We start from the raw sequence: 18,415 nt of genomic DNA, 5'->3' as shown, positions 1-18,415 counted from the left end.
TCATAAAGCAAGAAATGACTGAATATTGTGAAGATTGAAGCCTATCAATATGGATGCATCAGACAGAACATCTTCTACTTTAAGGCACAGTATTAGTTTTCTTGCAGCAACTAATATGAGCTATAGAGGCCCAGAGTGGAAAATAAACGCTACTCAATTTTCTAGCTGTTAGGACTACTGATGATTAGCTGTGGAAATATACAAAGTCTGCCTGGGGCAAGAACTAAGTATTTTGAGAAGAAAGGCCCAGTTCTAATGAGGTCAGTAGGAAAGGAACCTCCTTCTTAGGCCAGGGTATGTTGAGAAATTATCTCAGTCATAGTTTCACTGCTAATACTTGCCTCAATACCTGCATTGTTTCAATGACAGCCTCCTTCTGGAATACATAAGGTGTAACTTTTAGCCATTTCCACAATAATATACTACTAAGACTCCTAGAATACTTCGGAATCGGCGGAAACACTCTAAAATGGATCAAAGGTTTCCTCACCACCAGAAAATATCAAGTGAAATCAAGCACATACATATCATCACCTTGGAAACCAGACTGTGGAGTACCACAAGGATCACCATTATCACCGATCCTTTTCAACCTCATGATGACCCCACTAGCCAAGGCCTTGTCCAACCAAGACCTTAACCCATTCATATACGCTGATGACATCACAATATACATCCCCTATAAACACGATCTAGCAGAAATCACCAACAAAATCAAACTCAGCCTAAGCATCATGGATTCATGGGCAAACGCATTCCAACTAAAACTTAATACAGAAAAAAAAAAAAAAACACTGTCTTGCTATCTCATCCCAATACAATACATACAAACTCACAAGTATCAACATCCTAGGTCACACCCTCCCCATCTCAGACAGTCTGGAAATCCTCAGAGTAACAATTGACCAGAACCTCTCATTAGAGAACCAAGCGAAATCCACCATAAAGAAAATGTTTCACTCCATGTGGAAACTCAAACGAGTGAAATCATTCTTCCCGAGGGAAATATATCACGACCTGATACAATCAATGGTACTAAGCCAAGCAGACTACTGCAATGGAACCTATGCAGGATGCAAACAACAAATCATAAGGAAACTTCAGACCGCCCAAAACACAACAGCTAGGCTTATATATGGAAAAACACGTTTTGAAAGTGCCAAACCCCTTCGAGAAAAACTACACTGGCTCCCAATCAAAGAACGTATAGCTTTCAAAATCTGCACAATGGTCCATAAAATTATCTACGGCGAAGCCCCAGTATACATGACAGACCTCACAGATCTGCCAACCAGAAACACAACAAAATCAGCACAATCATACCTAAACCTCCACTACCCAAGCAGCAAAGGACTCAAATACAAATCAACTTATACATCCAGCTTTTCCTACCTAAGCACACAACTATGGAACGCATTGCCAAAAGCAGTAAAAAACCACGCTCGACCACCTAAATTTCAGGAAAGCACTAAAAACAAACCTGTTCAGTAAAGCTTATCCCGCCGACCCAACATAAAAACGTGGTTACCTACGACTTAACAAAACCAAAACGAGTAATGGACACATCCTAACTTTTCCTCTTCCTCTCTAACTTCACCCACACATATACCAGACTTGTACCTTATTCTACCACAATACCACCTTGTATTTGTTCATACCGGAACTGGCAAACACCGTTACGGTACTATGTAAGCCACATTGAGCCTGCAAATAGGTGGGAAAATGTGGACTACAAATGTAACAAATAATAATAATAAATAAAACTGCCTAATTCCTTTCTTATGGTTACATTGTAAAATCTACAGAGCACAGACCATCTTATGTGTGTCTGTGCAGTGCTGTGTAGATCTAATAGTGCTACAGAAATAATAAATAGGAATAGTATGCACAGACAACATATCAAGTTGTACTTGGAAATGTTTTAATCAATCAGATAAAACTAGGAAAATTTCTGCATCTTCCCACCACCTTTTCTTGGTTTCTGATTGCATTTCTTCATACACAGTACTGAATAGTCACTTAAGCACTGACATTTCCATTTGTTTTAAATGTATTGCTTTGTAACTTCATTACATACCCCCTATTCTTTGTACTTTCTGAAAGAGTAAACAATTGATTCACTTCCCTGTTGCACATAAGTTTTTATAGACCTGTATCGTATCTTCCCTCAGCTGTCTTTTCCAACCTCAAGTCCTCGCCTCTGTAGTCTTTTCTCATATGAGTTGTTCCATCCACTTTGATTTGATTTCCCTACTCTGTACATTTTCTAATGCCACCATATCTTTTTTTGAAATGTGGTGACCTAAATTTCATGCAATACTCAAGGTACAGTCACACCATGAATAGTCTTGTATAATTGTCTTTACCTAGATTGGATGCATTACCATCATTAATCTCACCAAACTATATGACCAACCTAATAGACTTACCAATTCGGAACATAAACAAATCAGCAAGATCCTACCGTACCCTGCACTTCCCATCATTCAAAGACATCAAATACAAATCGACTCTAGCAACCAGTTTTTCCTATATCAGCACCAAAACCTGGAAAACACTCCCCAAAGACCTAAAACTGAAAGACAACTACCTAAACTTCCAAAAGCACCTAAAGGCCCACCTATTCAAAAAAACACATCCCCGTTGACCCAACCTAACTTTCCAGGGAACCAATCGGACCTAACTACAAACCCAAGCTGGAACCCTACTTCAACTTGCTATGTTCTTATGCGAATTTCATCCTACCCCTACCATGAAGCATGTTACCCGCACGGAATCCACCAAGGTCTTAACCTAATTCAATACTTCAGTAAGAGATCCCCACAGACTCTTGCTGTCTCCATTGAATTGCTAACCCCGCGCGCCACATTGTAACCGCCCACTGTTCCATGTAAGCCACATTGAACCTACCATCAGTGGGAAAATGTGGGATAGAAATGCAATAAATAAAGTAATTTTGGAGTTAGCTCATGCATTTTCAGTAGTTGTTCAAAGCGAATTACATTCAGGTACAGTAGGATCCACCATAGGCGAGCATCCTAATTTTGAGGATAGGGGTCACATTAAAGCTAACATAAGAAAAACAGCCAATGGGATGGGAGTGTACTAAAGTTATTTTCATCAAATGATTTAACACAGGCTTCTTTCTCTACAATCGAAATGAGAAATTAAGCAAACTGTAGTGCCATGATTTAAAACTTGTCTTCTGCAGTCATCTCAGCTGTTGTTCTGGTCTAGCAAGAGATCTGCAAGGCTATCTCTGACTCAAATGGTCTATTTCATCTAGAAAATTAAATTGCAAATTTTCTATCCTCAGGCCTTTACATGCATATATTAGTAACTAGAAATTGAATATTACCTATTGCCTTCAAATTCTGATTTATATATTGTTTCAGAAAAATATATTATGATATCAGATCAAGAGAAATGATTAGAAGTCTGAGAAATGAAAAGTGGATAAGATAGACTCTTATTATGCAGCAGTAACTTGGTCACTTGAAGAAAATTGGAAATGTTGGAAGGGACAACTTACGTTTTGTTTAAATTTTCCAAGAAAAACAGGTGTAACTGCTGAAAATAAATGCTAAAGAAGTTTATGGTGGATATTTTGGCCAATTTTTTGGACTCTCTCCCTGAATTGACTAGGGCTTTTTTAAGTTCCTAATTATTCTGAGTAGAGATTACGATCAATCTTTAGGAACACAGTTATCTGAGGACAGTCTAAATGTATCTGATCTAGCAAATGAAGCTGTTTTGTTATTGTCTTTTACACTAATTGCAACATTTGCATCATAAGCTGCTAGAGATTCTTGAAGTTTTATTTCAAGAAAAAGTCTCAGTCCTTGGGCCGTCAAAATATGTGTCTCCCATACGTAGCAAGATCTACTCAGAAAGGAAAGAGACAATTTTTATTGCTGTGACCTAGAGCTGTCCAATTGGGGGCTCATTTCCTCTTGAGATTTCCTTGCAAATACAATGAGTGGTATAACAATTTTAAGTTTTGGGTTTTTTTTAAACCATTGCAACTAGTTATATTTCTTAGTAATAAAGATGTCACTTTGCCTTCTAAAAATAAACCACCTGTAATGATATCCGTGTAGTGTGCCTTAGAAATCCTGCTGTCTGGTCTGGGGCGGGAAAGGGGAGGATGTTTGTGAGTAGGAGGTGAGAGATTTAGAGGAGTAGGCAGTTTGGGTGACTTTGTTACTATGGGAGTTCTGATTCTGTTTGCTCATGGGGGATAGGGAGAAAACTTGAGGGTTTTTAATTTTTTATCACTTTGTCAATGAGGGATCTTACAATTGTATCTTTGAATGTGAATGGTTTAATTGCCCTTTTTAAGATGTAATGTTTATATAGAGAACTTTGTAAACCTGTGGCTTCTGTTTGTTGTCTGCAGGAAACATCTCCTGCGGAAGGCAGAGAGACTCTGTGTGTGTGAGCATTTTCCATATGCTTATTTTACATCGTAACCCCATAACAAGGTTCAGGGAGTGGGTATTGTGTTTTCAAAGCACCTGCAACCTAAGATACTGGAGACAATTAAGGATTCTGAGGCTCGATATTTGGCCCTTAGGGTGGACCTTAACGGGATTTTCTATAATGTGGTCTCCCATCTATGCTCTGAATGACAATCAACAGGCTTTTTATTTACATGTTTAGTCAGCAATTTCTGGCATGGGACCTGGGTTTTGGATTTTGGGAGGGGACTTTAATATAACTTTGAACCCTTCTTTGTATTCTTAAGCTGGAATGTCCTCTCGGAAGGTGGATAGGCTGGAACTGAAACACCTTTTGCACACTTTGGGAGTTTTGGATGTGTAGAGACTGCTTCATGAGAAGGATGGATGTTACACTTTTCAGTCTCTTCCGCATTGTTTCTTTTCCCATATTGATTATATTTTTTTTGTATAAGGAATTCATGCCTAGAGTGGTAGCTACTGAAATTGAAGCACCTGTGTGGTCTGATCACGCACGTATATGGGTTTAATGTGGGGGGCTTGACACAGACACTAGACTCGCATTTTGGGAGCTTAATGAATCCCTCTTAGATCACGAGGCTTTGATTCAGGATATATCTCAGAAAATTCCTGAATTTTTCCAGTGAAACATCACCCCTGAGGTGAAGATGGGCATAGTGTGGGATAGTTTTAAGGCCTTCATGTGTGGGTGTTTCATTTCCTGGGCTAGTAGACTTAAGAAGGAGCGGAGCACAATCAGAGTGGACAGCGAGTTGTGATCACACCTTTGTTCCTTGGAAGCAAGGTTTACACAGAGCCAATCCAAATCTCTCTTGCGCTTTACAAAATGCCAGTAGACAGCAACTGAAAGATTTATGGGCTGATCAGGTGGCAAGAAGAGTTTACTTTGCGAGGGTAATAAAGCTAGCAAACTCCTTGCTAGGCAGGTAAAAAAAAAGATAGGCCCAGACCTGAGTAATAGCTGTTCAGGATGACCACCGTCAGTAGAAAGACTATTCTCAGATAAGATTAGGGAGTCCATTCTCTCATACTATCCAGTCTCTCTATACACCTGAAGCTAGGGCTTTGTTCTCTAATCTGCACCATTATTTAGCTGACATTGAGTTATCTTGTTTTAACTGACATTCAGAGGGAGACCCTACATGGCAAGGCGTAGCTCCAGGAGGTGTTGGCTGCCATCAAAGCTGAGTAAAGCGCTAGGTCTGATGGCTTTTCTTCCAGATTTGATAAAACCTTTTCACATTTGATTGCTCCTATTTTGATTGAAGTTTTCAATAGAGTTCTTGATGGTGATTCATTTCCTCCTTTTATATTAGAAGCGGATATTACTGTACTGCCAAAACCATGTAAAGACCCCAAATTGTGTAGTTCATATAGGCCTATTTTTCTGTTAAATTTGGAATACTTAATGGGTTTATCAGTGCTATTATCCATGAAGATCAATGCGAGTTTATAAAGGGTTGTACGACAGGAGACAACGTTCAGCAGGCACTTCACCTGATGTGGTGGACTAAAAGAGAGAGAATTCCATTGGGTTTCCTGGCTATTGATGCCAAAAAGGCATTTGATTGGGTAGAGTGACCCTTTATGGGAGCGGTTCTTCGCAGGATGGGTTTTGGACTGAACTTTGTCTACTGGATTATGGCGCTTCATGGTTGCTGGTTAATGAGGGATATTCTGCTTCTTTTCCCTTACTAGAAGTACCTGGCTGGGGTGCCCCTCCCCCATCACCCTTCTTATTTGCGCTGTGGAGCTTTTAGCATCAGTGATTAGACATGATGAGAATATCCGGGAAGGAGGAGGGGAGTATGGATTAGTGAGGAGGAGTTTAAGATCTCCCTCTTTGCAGATGATACCCTTCTGACTATGGTTGATCCAGAACATACTGTCCTCTCAGGTGTAGTTGAAGTGCTGGCAGAATAAGAGAAGCTGTCAGGATTTAAAATGAATACCACAAAGTTTGAGATTTTGAATGTCACCCTGTAGAGTTCTAAAATACGGACTTCACAAGAGACTACCCTTTTGTTGGGCAAAGGATAGTCTTAAATATTTGGGAGTCCAGCTGAGTTCAGTTCATACCAGGTTATATAAATTACATTTTGGTAAGCTTTTTAAACATTTGTCTCATGATCTTTATATATGGCATAGAATGATGCAAACTTGGTTGGGTAAGGTTGCTCTTATTAAAATGATGATTCTTCCACGTTTTCTTTATCTGTGTCAGGCATTTCTACTGGCTATAGCAGGAAATGCTTCACTGTAGCTACAACTAAAACATTTTTCTTACGTGTGGAAACGGCAGCCTCCTTGAGTTGCCAGAAAAGTCCTCATTAGGGGAGGCCTGGGGGTCCCAGTCCTTCGCTACTGTTGGGCTGCCCAGATACGATCAGTAATGGAATGGAAAAGCACCCCAAGAATTGGGTCTAGATTGAACAAGCCATTCTATGCTCTACCTCTAGGTACGTGGCTTTGTGGGCTCCACAGGAGATCTCTTAAGACTGCCCTTCCTAAACCATACCTCTTGAATTCTCTTAAAGTGTGGAGTAAGGCTAAGGTAGTATTGGTGGGTTCTAAAAGAATATCTAAACTACCTCCTTTGACACTGCTACATAGATATGCCCTGGGATGGGATTTATGGGCTCTGCAGGCATGGGAGCATTGAGGCATTATGAGTATTAGTCATTTGTCTGAGAATAAATTAGCTTCGATCTTTTCAAGATTTGCAGGGCACATATCTCCCAAGCACAAATTTCTATTTTTATCTTCAATCGAGACATCTGCTTTTTACATCACCTCTCAAGGCATGGGTGGAGGGTACTGTTTCCTCTTTTATGGAATTGTTATCTGGAGGGGCTAAACAGTGTAAGCTTATTACTAAACTGTACGATCAATTAGCAAGGTCAGTGACTGGTAGCCTGGGAGACTCATTTAAATCGGGTATTTACTGATCAGGAATCGCATATCATTTATCACAACACCCTTCTTAATCACTATTTCAGCTAACTTGATTGAGGGGAGTATTACATTGGTTTATAGATGGCATTTTCCTCCAACCAGAACTGCACATTCTCATGGTAGTCTGGACAAGCAATGTTGAAGAGGGTGTGGTAGTGTTGGGACATATTTTCATATTTGGTGAGACTAAGTTGGTTTCTGGTCTGTGGGTTCAATGTGCTCATCTGTTTACTTCTAGGTTTCATGCACAAGTTGATGCAGATCCTGCTCTGTTTCTTTTGAAATTGATAATTTCCCCACTCATGTTGTAAAAGTTCTACTACCCTGTGTTGATGTTGTCCACCGGGAAGTGGTACGCAGACGGAAGACTTCACAGAATTCCACTTTGCACTGTTTGGAGCAAGCCTTTTGGGATACCCATTATATCAGCAAACTCAAGGCCTATAAAGCATGGTAGTGTGGCATCTTTTGAAAAGACTTAGGCACCTTTCCTGCTCTGGTATGAGAAAACTGGATGATGTTCGATGTTCGGATTGTGGTAGTGAACAACAGACTAGTTTCTTGCAACTTTGCTGACTCTGACATTCTACTTTATTTTTGAATTTTTTTCTTTCCCTCTATCCTTACCCCCATCGTTCTTATGTCTTTTACTTTGGGATCTTGGTCATTTTGTCTTTCACCCTTGTTTTTGCCCTAGATTTTTCCTAGTGTTGTTTGTTACACTTTCTTGGGGGGGGGGGGTCTCAGTTAGCGAATGATACATACCTGTAGCAGGTGTTCTCCGAGGACAGCAGGCTGATTGTTCTCACGACTGGGTTGACATCCACGGCAGCCCCCACCAACCGGAACAAAACTTCGCGGGCGGTCCCGCACGCAGGGTACGCCCACCGTGCATGCGCGGCCGTCTTCCCGCCCGTGCGCGACCGTTCCCGCTCAGTTGAATGACAAGCAAAAATGATCAAAAACGCAACTCCAAAGGGGAGGAGGGAGGGTAGGCGAGAACAATCAGCCTGCTGTCCTCCGAGAACACCTGCTACAGGTATGTATCATTCGCTTTCTCCGAGGACAAGCAGGCTGCTTGTTCTCACGACTGGGGTATCCCTAGCTCTCAGGCTCACTCAAAACAAGAACCCAGGTCAATTGAACCTCGCATCGGCGAGGGTATAACAGAAATTGACCTACAAAGAACAACTAACTGAGAGTGCAGCCTGACCAGAATAATTCGGGTCCTGGAGGGTGGAGTTGGATTTACACCCCAAACAGATTCTGCAGCACCGACTGCCCGAACCGACTGTCGCGTCGGGTATCCTGCTGCAGGCAGTAATGTGATGTGAATGTGTGGACAGATGACCACGTCGCAGCCTTGCAAATCTCTTCAATAGTGGCTGACTTCAAGTGAGCCACCGACGCTGCCATGGCTCTGACACTATGAGCCGTGACATGACCCTCAAGAGTCAGCCCAGCCTGGGCGTAAGTGAAGGAAATGCAATCTGCTAGCTAATTGGAGATGGTGCGTTTCCCGACAGCGACCCCTTTCCTATTGGGGTCGAAAGAAACAAACAATTGGGCGGACTGTCTGTGGGGCTGTGTCCGCTCCAGATAGAAGGCCAATGCTCTCTTGCAGTCCAATGTGTGCAACTGACGTTCAGCAGGGCGGGTATGCGGTCTGGGAAAGAATGTTGGCAAGACAATTGACTGGTTAAGATGGAACTCCGACACCACCTTTGGCAGGAACTTAGGGTGACTGCGGAGGACTACTCTGTTATGATGAAATTTAGTATACGGAGCATGAGCTACTAGGGCTTGGAGCTCACTGACCCTACGAGCTGAAGTAACTGCCACCAAAAAAATGACCTTCCAGGTCAAGTACTTCAGATGGCATGAATTCAGTGGCTCGAAAGGAGGTTTCATCAGCTGGGTGAGGACGACGTTGAGATCCCATGACACTGCAGGAGGCTTGACAGGGGGCCTTGACAAAAGCAAGCCTCTCATGAATCGAATGACTAAAGGCTCTCCAGAGATGGCTTTACCCTTTACACGATAATGGTAAGCACTAATCGCACTAAGGTGATTCCTTACTGAGTTGGTCTTGAGACCAGACTCTGATAAGTGCAGAAGGTATTCAAGCAGGTTCTGTGCAGGGTAAGAACGAGGTTCTAGGGCCTTGCTCTCACACCAAACGACAAACCTCCTCCACTTGAAAAAGTAACTCTTTTTAGTGGAATCCTTCCTAGAGGCAAGCAAGACACGGGAGACACCCTCAGACAGACCTAACGAAGCGAAGTCTACGCCCTCAACATCCAGGCTGTGAGAGCCAGAGACTGAAGGCTGGGGTGCAGCAGCGCTCCGCCGTTCTGCGAGATAAGAGTCGGAAAACACTCCAATCTCCACGGTTCTTCAGAGGACAACTCCAGAAGAAGAGGGAACCAGATCTGATGGGGCCAGAAAGGCGCTATCAGAATCATGGTGCCGTGGTCTTGCTTGAGCTTCAGTAAGGTCTTCCCCACCAAAGGTATGGGAGGATAAGCATACAGGAGGCCGGTCCCCCAATGGAGAAGAAAGGCATCCGACGCTAATCTGCCGTGAGCCTGTAGTCTGGAACAGAAAAGAGGCAGCTTGTGGTCGGTCTGAGAGGCGAAAAGGTCCACTGAGGGGGCGCCCCACTCTCGGAAGATCTTGCGTACCACTCTGGAATGGAGCGACCACTCGTGCGGTTGCATGACTCTGCTCAGTCTGTCGGCCAGACTGTTGTTTACGCCTGCCAGGTATGTGGCTTGGAGAAGCATGCCGAACTGGCAAGCCCAACGCCACATCCCGACGGCTTCCTGACACAGGGGGCGAGATCCGGTGCCCCCCTGCTTGTTGATGTAATACATTCCAACCTGATTGTCTGTCCGAATTTGGATAATTTGACAGGACAGCCGATCTCTGAAAGCCTTCAGTGCGTTCCAGACCGCTCGGAGCTCCAGGAGGTTGATCTGAAGATCCTTTTCCTGGAGGGACCACAGTCCTTGGGTGTGAAGCCCATCGACATGAGCTCCCCACCCTAGGAGAGACGCATCCGTCGTCAGCACTTTCGTGGGCTGTGGAATTTGGAATGGGCGTCCCAAGGTCAAATTGGTCCGAATGGTCCACCAGAGCAGTGAAGTGCGGCAACTGGTGGAGAGACGGATGACATCCTCTAGATTCCCAGTGGCTTGGCACCACTGGGAAGCTAGGGTCCATTGAGCAGATCTCATGTGAAGACGAGCCATGGCAGTCACATGAACTGTGGAGGCCATATGACCTAGGAGTCTCAACATCTGCCGAGCTGTGATCTGCTGAGACGCTCTGGTCTGGGAAGCCAGGGACAGGAGGTTGTTGGCCCTCGCTTCGGGAAGGAAGGCCTGAGCGGTCTGAGAATTCAGTAGAGCTCCTATGAATTCCAGAGACTGGACTGGCTGGAGATGGGACTTTGGGTAATTTATCACAAACCCCAGCAGCTCCAGGAGGCGAATAGTGCACTGCATGGACCGGAGAGCTCCTGCCTCCGAGGTGTTCTTGACCAGCCAATCGTCGAGATATGGGAACACGTGCACTCCCAGCTTGCGTAGATACGCCGCAACCACCACGAGACACTTCGTGAGCACCCGTGATGCAGAGGCGAGCCCAAAGGGCAGCACACAATACTGAAAATGCCGTGTGCCCAGACGGAATCTGAGATACTGTCTGTGAGCTGGCAGTATCGGGATGTGAGTGTATGCGTCCTTTAAATCCAGGGAACATAGCCAATCGTTTTTCTGAATCATTGGCAGAAGGGTGCCCAAGGAAAGCATCCTGAACTTTTCTTTGACCAGGAATTTGTTCAGGCCTCTCAGGTCTAGGATGGGACGCATCCCCCCTGTTTTCTTTTCCACAAGGAAGTACCTGGAATAGAATCCCTGCCCTTCCTGCCCGGGTGGCACGGGCTCGACCGCATTGGCGCTGAGAAGGGCGGAGAGTTCCTCTGCAAGTACTCGCTTGTGCTGGGAGCTGAAGGATTGAGCTCCCGGAGGACAATTTGGTGGAGGGGAGGCCAAATTCAGGGCGTATCCGCACCGCACTATTTGGAGAACCCACTGGTCGGAGGTTATAAGAGGCCACCTTTGGTGAAAAAGTTTTAACCTCCCTCTGACTGGCAGATCGTCCGGTACAGACACTTTGATGGCGGCTATGTTCCCATGGATCCAGTCAAAAGCCCGTCCCCGGCTTTTGCTGTGGAGGCGCAGGGGGCTGCTTAGGCGCACGCTGTTAACGGGAACGAGTGCGCTGGGACTGTCCCTGTGCCTGATGAGGCCTTCGGGCCAGCTGGGTGTACCTACGCTTGTTGTAGGCGTAGGGCGCAGCCTGCCTGGCCCGGGAAAAAATGTCCACCTGCTGAGGTGGATGCTGAAGGCGCCCGGTGGGAGAGCTTGTCAAGGGCGGTTTCCCGCTGATGTAGTTGGTCCACCAACTGCTCGACCTTCTCGCCAAAAATATTATCCCCCCGGCAAGGGACGTCGGCCAGTCTCTGCTGGGTGCGGTTGTCCAGGTCAGAGGCACGCAGCCATGAGAGCCTGCGCATCACTATCCCTTGGGCCGCAGCACGAGATACCACATCACAGGTGTCATATATACCCCTGGACAGGAACTTTCTGCACGCCTTCAGCTGCCTGACCACCTCCTGAAAAGGCCTGGACTGCTCCGGAGGGAGCTTGTCGACCAGGTCCGCCAGTTGCTTCACATTATTCCGCATGTGGATGCTCGTGTACAGCTGGTAAGACTGGATGCGGGTCACGAGCATGGAAGATTGGTAGGCCTTCCTCCCAAACGAGTCCAGAGTGCGAGACTCCCGCCCCGGGGGCGCCGAAGCGGTATCCCTCGAACTCCGTGCTCTCTTGAGAGCAGAGTCCACGACCGCCGAGTCATGAGGCAGTTGAGGCCGCATTAACTCTGGGTCCGAGTGGATTCTGTATTGGGACTCTGCTTTCTTGGGGATGGTGGGATTAGATAATGGTCTCAACCAGTTCCGAAGCAGTGTCTCCTTGAGGACATTATGCAACGGTACCGTGGAGGACTCTCTAGGTAGTGATGGATAGTCGAGGACCTCGAGCATCTCAGCCCTCGGCTCATCCACAGAGACCACAGGAAAGGGAATGCAAATAGACATGTCCCTAACTAAGGAGGCAAAGGAGAGACTCTCAGGTGGCGAGAGCTCTCTCTGTGGTGAAGGAGTGGGTTCGGATGGAAGGCCCAGACTCCTCTGAGGAGAAATATCTGGGGTCCTCCTCCTCCCCCCACAAGGCCTCTTCCTCGGTGTCGGACATGAGCTCCTGTAGCTCAGTCCTCAACCGGGCCCGGCTCGACGTCGAGGCACCGAGACCTCGGTGGCGTCGTAGAGCAGTGGACTCCCGCGCCGGCAGGGATGAAGCTCCCTCCATCGACGTCGACGGGGATTCCACCTGCGTGGCGTCGGAGGCCTCGGCACCGGGCTAGAGCCCGCCGGCGCCACCATCAACGGCGCCGAGGGCGCAAACACCCCCGGCGCCGGCACGTTCTGGCACATCAGCCCTTCCAGGATCCCCGGAAGGATGGCTCGGAGGCACTCGTCCAGGCCCGCTGTCGGGAAAGGCGAGGGGGCCGGTAGAGGTGTCGGTGCCGGAAGCTGTTCAGGTCCAGGAGACTGCACCGAAGTGCTGGCACCCTGCCGTGGCGGTCCCTCTACTACAGAGGGGGACCTCTCCTCTCGACGCTGCCGCTTCCTCGGCGTCGACTCATCCCTGGCGCCGGGAGCCGGATGCGTCGTGGTCGACCGATGACGGTGCTTCTTCGCCTTCTTGCGATGCCCGTCATCGGCGCTCAGTGGTACCGATGAGGAGGAAGTAGATCCCCCTCGGCCTCGAGGGATCGGGTCCGACAGGGTTCGGTCCCAAGGGCCCTGGGTAGAGGGAGTGACCGGGGCCGATTGCCCGCGCGACCTCTCACCCCTGCCGTCTCCGGAGAGTCGGTGGGCCGATGGGACCTGTGCTCCTGGGGTCGGTGCCGATTTCGTGGACATCGATACCGGTACCGAAGAACCGGCCGTCGATACCGATGCCGTCGAAGTCGACGTCGAGGGGCCGGCGCAAGTTCCAAAAAGACGGTCCCGAAGAACTTGCCTCGCTACCTGTGTCCGTTTACAGAGACCGAGACACAAGGTACACGTCTTGGTATCGTGCTCCGGCCCGAGGCACTGGAGGCACAAAGTGTGAGTGTCGGTCTGAAAGATATGCCAGCCGCACCGACCACACTTTTTAAATCCACTCGGGACCTTCGAGGACATCGACGGAAAAATCGCGTCGGCGAAGTCAAAGTCGTCGATGGTGGCGGTAAAATTCACACCTCGAAAATAAATCGACCGTGCGGCCACTAGGCCGCAACGCGATGCCCCCGCTAAGAGACGAGGGAAAACAAAGTTCAGCGTTTTTTTTTTTTTTTTTAGAAACTAAATAGAAAAAAAACGGAGAACAACGAAAAAGGAGAAAAAGAGAAATTTTGCGGCGAAAGCGCGATCTGGTTTCCGGGGCTGACAGAGAGAGAGACGAACGCGGCTCTCTCCAGCGCGGAAAAAAAAAGACTGAGCGGGAACGGTCACGCACGGGCGGGAAGACGGCCGCGCATGCGCGGTGGGCGTACCCTGCGTGCGGGACCGCCCACGAAGTTTTGTTCCGGTTGGTGGGGGCTGCCGTGGACGTCAACCCAGTCGTGAGAACAAGCAGCCTGCTTGTCCTCGGAGAAAATAGGGTTTCATTTTAGGGAGTTGTGTTTTGGGTACATACTATTGTTATTGCCAATGTATGACTGTTTTGCTATTTTGTCTCCTCTTTTGTACAGTTATAAAAATAAAGCTAAAAAAAAAAAAAGAAATCCCACTGTAAGAAGTTTACAAATCGAGTAGTCTACTGGCTATTTCTATTTCCTTGTTTATTGCCTTTGTTTCTCCATTATATTATGCTCCATCCCCTAACTTAGCGGGCTTTGAATTTAGGGCTTCTAAAGAGTTTTAAACTTAGTTTGGAATTTGTTATTTCTTTGTAATGTCTTGCCCCCTTGTTTATTAAGCTGCGTTAGTAGCTGCCATGCAGCAATGCTGACACAGCCCACACAAAGTGAAGGGATTGTTTTGGCATTAGCACAGGGTTTAGTAAACAGGAGGGTTAGTTTTGCTTTAAAAGTTTCATTCAAGTGTTATTTTCACTTGTGAATTATTGTTAAATTGTCTTGCTTAACTTCTCACAATGTAATCCATAACTGATTGTAACAAATTGTATTTCCATTATTTACAATGTATTGTAAGCCACACTGAGCCCGCAAATAGGTGGGAAAATGTGGGATATAAAATGCAATAAAATAAATAAATAAATAAAAATACATTTAAAAAAACATCTGATTTATATATCTCTCGCCACCAGCACTTTAACACAAGTGATTCCCAAATTGTGGGTCAGAACCTCCATGGTATTTCCTTTTTTTGTTGTTGTTGATTATTACCTGCTTGACTCTCATAATTTTTCTGTAATAAAGCTTTGTTATTGTATTTTGAAAATACAATTTAAAAAAAGAACCTCCATAGTGACCTGTGCTCAGCTGTGGCAGTCAGCATGGTGCCTGTGAGTTGGTGAAAATTTATAGGCCCTGTCTCCTGTGTGGGATCTCTCTTAGGAGCCCATGTAGAGTATTGGCATCTGTGAGAGCTTATTGACACATTTCAGTCTTGTGTTGACTTGCTATTGTTTCCACTGCTACTGCTGCCATCATGCTTTGGATGAATGCAAGGAAGAGGAAGCAGATAAAGGAGATAGTGGAGTGGACGTCTGCTATCATATTGTAAATGGGGTATTAAAAAATAAAATGATTTGTGTCCCTTTTAAAAGGGGCTTACCAGTGCACTCTCCCGACGTTTTATTATTTTTTGGAACGGCCCGCGTTGGTGTAAGCGCTGCACAGGAAATAAAGAGGGTTTTCAGGCTTCAGGGGTGAAAGGTACCAAAGTTTACATCAATTAGACATGTTGCCTGTTTGTATATGTTTGAAAAATGTTTATTTTGTTTTAAAATGCTGTAATTGTGCCCTGGGGGGAATTTGGAATGTTGGGCTTGTGCTGGTGGAACTCTCAGGAAAAAAAAAACAGCTCAGGCTGGCAGTTGGGTGGTGATTGTAGTGCTAAGCAGACGTGTGACAGTGAGCAGCAACTGGTTGTCACTGGAAATTGAAATATAAATGGAATTGTAAGCTTAAAATACTTTGGTTGTGCTTAGAAAGAGTGGTTTGGATGTCTGGCATTTAATTTTGAAAGCCCAACGCGTATTTAAGGGCTGGTAGGAGATGTTTGATGTCTGTTTGACTAGTTTTGGGATGGTAAATCATTTCAGCATCATCTGTTTCCTAAGGGAGTAAAGTTTGGAAGTGCTGGAAAATAAGCTGTCCCTGATAGAATGTTTTAAATGTAAGCAAAGCAGTGCGGCTCTGAGGCCATTTCTGTAAAGAGCTACTCTGAACTTTAAAAGTACATTCTTTGGAGAGATTGTCTATGGCAGCTCAGATGTAAAACTTTAACTCTGAGTTTCATTATTGAATGGGTCTGTGAAACCGTCTGAAGGTTTCTTTTCCTTCTGTGTAACAAGGAGGTTCTTGAAGAATACTGGTGGTTGTGGAAGTTGTGACACCAAACACAGAATTAAAGAATCTTTGTACATTAGGGGATTAAAAATTCCAACATTTTGTGGGAGGGTATAGAATAGGGAAAAATAATTATTTGTTTATTTAATTGGGATAGCTAGCTAGGGAAAATATTTAGGTGAATGTGGCAGATGTTAGGTACTTTAGTTAGGGTTTAGGGTTTTTGTTGTTGATTTTTTATTAGCTTAGTGTAGTAGGTATTCTTCAGTTCCTGGTTCCTGCTCCCTGGCCAGGGATCATCACAACTGAGAATTAAATGGTACCCAACATTTAAAAGAGAGAAAAGAAGAAAGAAGGAAGAAGAAGAGGAAAACTGCAATTAAAGTATCCTTTTGGGCATCACTAAAATAAAGAATCAATAAAGGACATATATTAAATAGTACATTCTATTGCAGTATACACTAGTTAAGTTACAAACTGATATTTATCTGATTGGTTTAATTGAGGAAAACTGATATGTAAAATGTATTGATTGTTTGCTGACATTTATAATTTCTAAGGGTATAAAGAAAAGAATTGTCACATGTCATTAATGTACATTGATACCGTTTTTTATTGAATCTATTACACTTGTTTATTGAATCTAAAAAAAACGTCTTGCATAATAAATTATTTTAATTTCACTATTAAGGTGCAACATTGTCATCACTTTGAAAATTTGAATTAACATTAAGGGAAATATATTTATAAAAATACTGAATTGCACCCTATACAAAATACAGAATACAGGATTTCCCTACTTTTCTCTGTATTTCCCCAATTGGTGAGTGTTGAGTGCGGGGCCTTTTCACCGTGATCACAACCCTTAACTATCTGCTGTAAACCTCACCCATAGGGGATCTACAATATTTTCATCATCATGTGGGAGTCACATGAATTTTGAAGTGTTAAAACGTGGTTATACTGAATAAGTTTGAAAAGCAATCCATTTCTGTTAAAACTGATGAGTTTCTTTCAGATGAAACCCAAACTCTGCTCTATCTTTAGTGAAAGTTAATCTAACAAATGTGTCAATTATCCATAAGAAAACCTCTCACTCAGAATCCACTTCACTAGCTAGCTATATATATTTTTCATACCATACAAATGATTATGCAATAGAACGGAAACATTTTGCATGCTTCTTACTTCAAATACAGACTCCTTAAAAGACACTGACCGCTATGCTGTCTGTATCTCTTCTACAAAAAGCACAGCTAACAAGATTCTTGGGGGGAAAAAAAAGGAATTTTAAAGTTGACATTGATTTTAGTAAGGGAATTATTTTTTTTCCAGTACAGCATAACACAAGTAAATGCAGAAATGTGAGACTACATATAACTCAAGAGCACCACTACCTTCAGGATGCAATTGAAAGAATGACTCTTCTCCAGCATGTGGCAACTAACTATACACTCACTCTATGTGGACTAGCTTATTGCACACCCTAAGACCACTTCCTTAAACTTTATTCAACTGTACACATAATTTACCATTAACTTAGCCATCCATTTACCCCAATGACTATCACCACCCAGCCTGTCCATATGTCTCAACTGCTATTAAGATGTTGCATTGTACTGTACTTGACATTATTAGATGATTGTTCTAATGTGTGCTTATTAATGTGTTTCATTTCTATCGTGCTGACATTGTGAATATCACATCTATATTATATGAATGTGCTTTCCATGCTGCCTATTAAGATATCATTTGTGCTCTGCTGTCATTGATCATATTTTTATTACATGCTTGTTCTACAATGCTGTTTAATTGTGTATATTTCTGATACTATGAGGTGTGTTTTCAAAGCACTTAGACTTACAAAGTTATATAGGGGCTCATTTTCAAAGCACTCAGACGTACAAAGTTCCATAGGCTACTATGCAACTTTGTAAGTCTAAATGATTTGAAAATATGCCTCATAGTAACCTATGGAACTTTGTACGTCTAAGTTCTTCGAAAATGAGCTCCTACATTGCTACTCCTATTTCTAAGACTCAATCTGCCATCACCAAGTTTGGCTCATTGATTATATTTGTACTTAGGTTGTTAACAAGATTGTAAGTTTTATACCAAGCTGTACACTACCTTGGGTTAATCTCTTACAAAGGCAGTTAATAAATCCCAATAAATAACTTAGAACTTACAACATTCTTAGAAGGGAACAGCCCTTCCACTTTCCTGGCTCTATAGATCATCGAGAAAGCAACACATGTCAGCAGAAAGGAACCAACAAATGCAATGATGAACCCAGCAAAGTGAATTCCGTGGTGAGGAGAACT

At 44.3% G+C, this 18,415-nt stretch overlaps 1 protein-coding gene across 2 annotated transcripts in view; it reads right to left on the bottom strand.

Annotated features, from left to right (window-relative positions):
* The window catches only part of EVC2 (EvC ciliary complex subunit 2), a 351,907-nt gene that overhangs the window by 257,020 nt on the left and 76,472 nt on the right, over positions 1 to 18,415 (bottom strand). For both annotated transcript variants that reach the window (XM_030191177.1, XM_030191178.1), the window contains exon 7: positions 18,281 to 18,415. In XM_030191177.1, the coding sequence (XP_030047037.1) occupies positions 18,281 to 18,415 (135 nt within the window). The remainder of the gene's footprint in view (positions 1 to 18,280) is intronic.

This window comes from Microcaecilia unicolor, chromosome 2, assembly GCF_901765095.1.
Source record: "Microcaecilia unicolor chromosome 2, aMicUni1.1, whole genome shotgun sequence".
Taxonomy (NCBI): Eukaryota; Metazoa; Chordata; class Amphibia; order Gymnophiona; family Siphonopidae; genus Microcaecilia; species Microcaecilia unicolor.
Note: the sequence above shows the minus strand (reverse complement) of the source record. Positions and strands in the feature narration are given on the sequence as shown.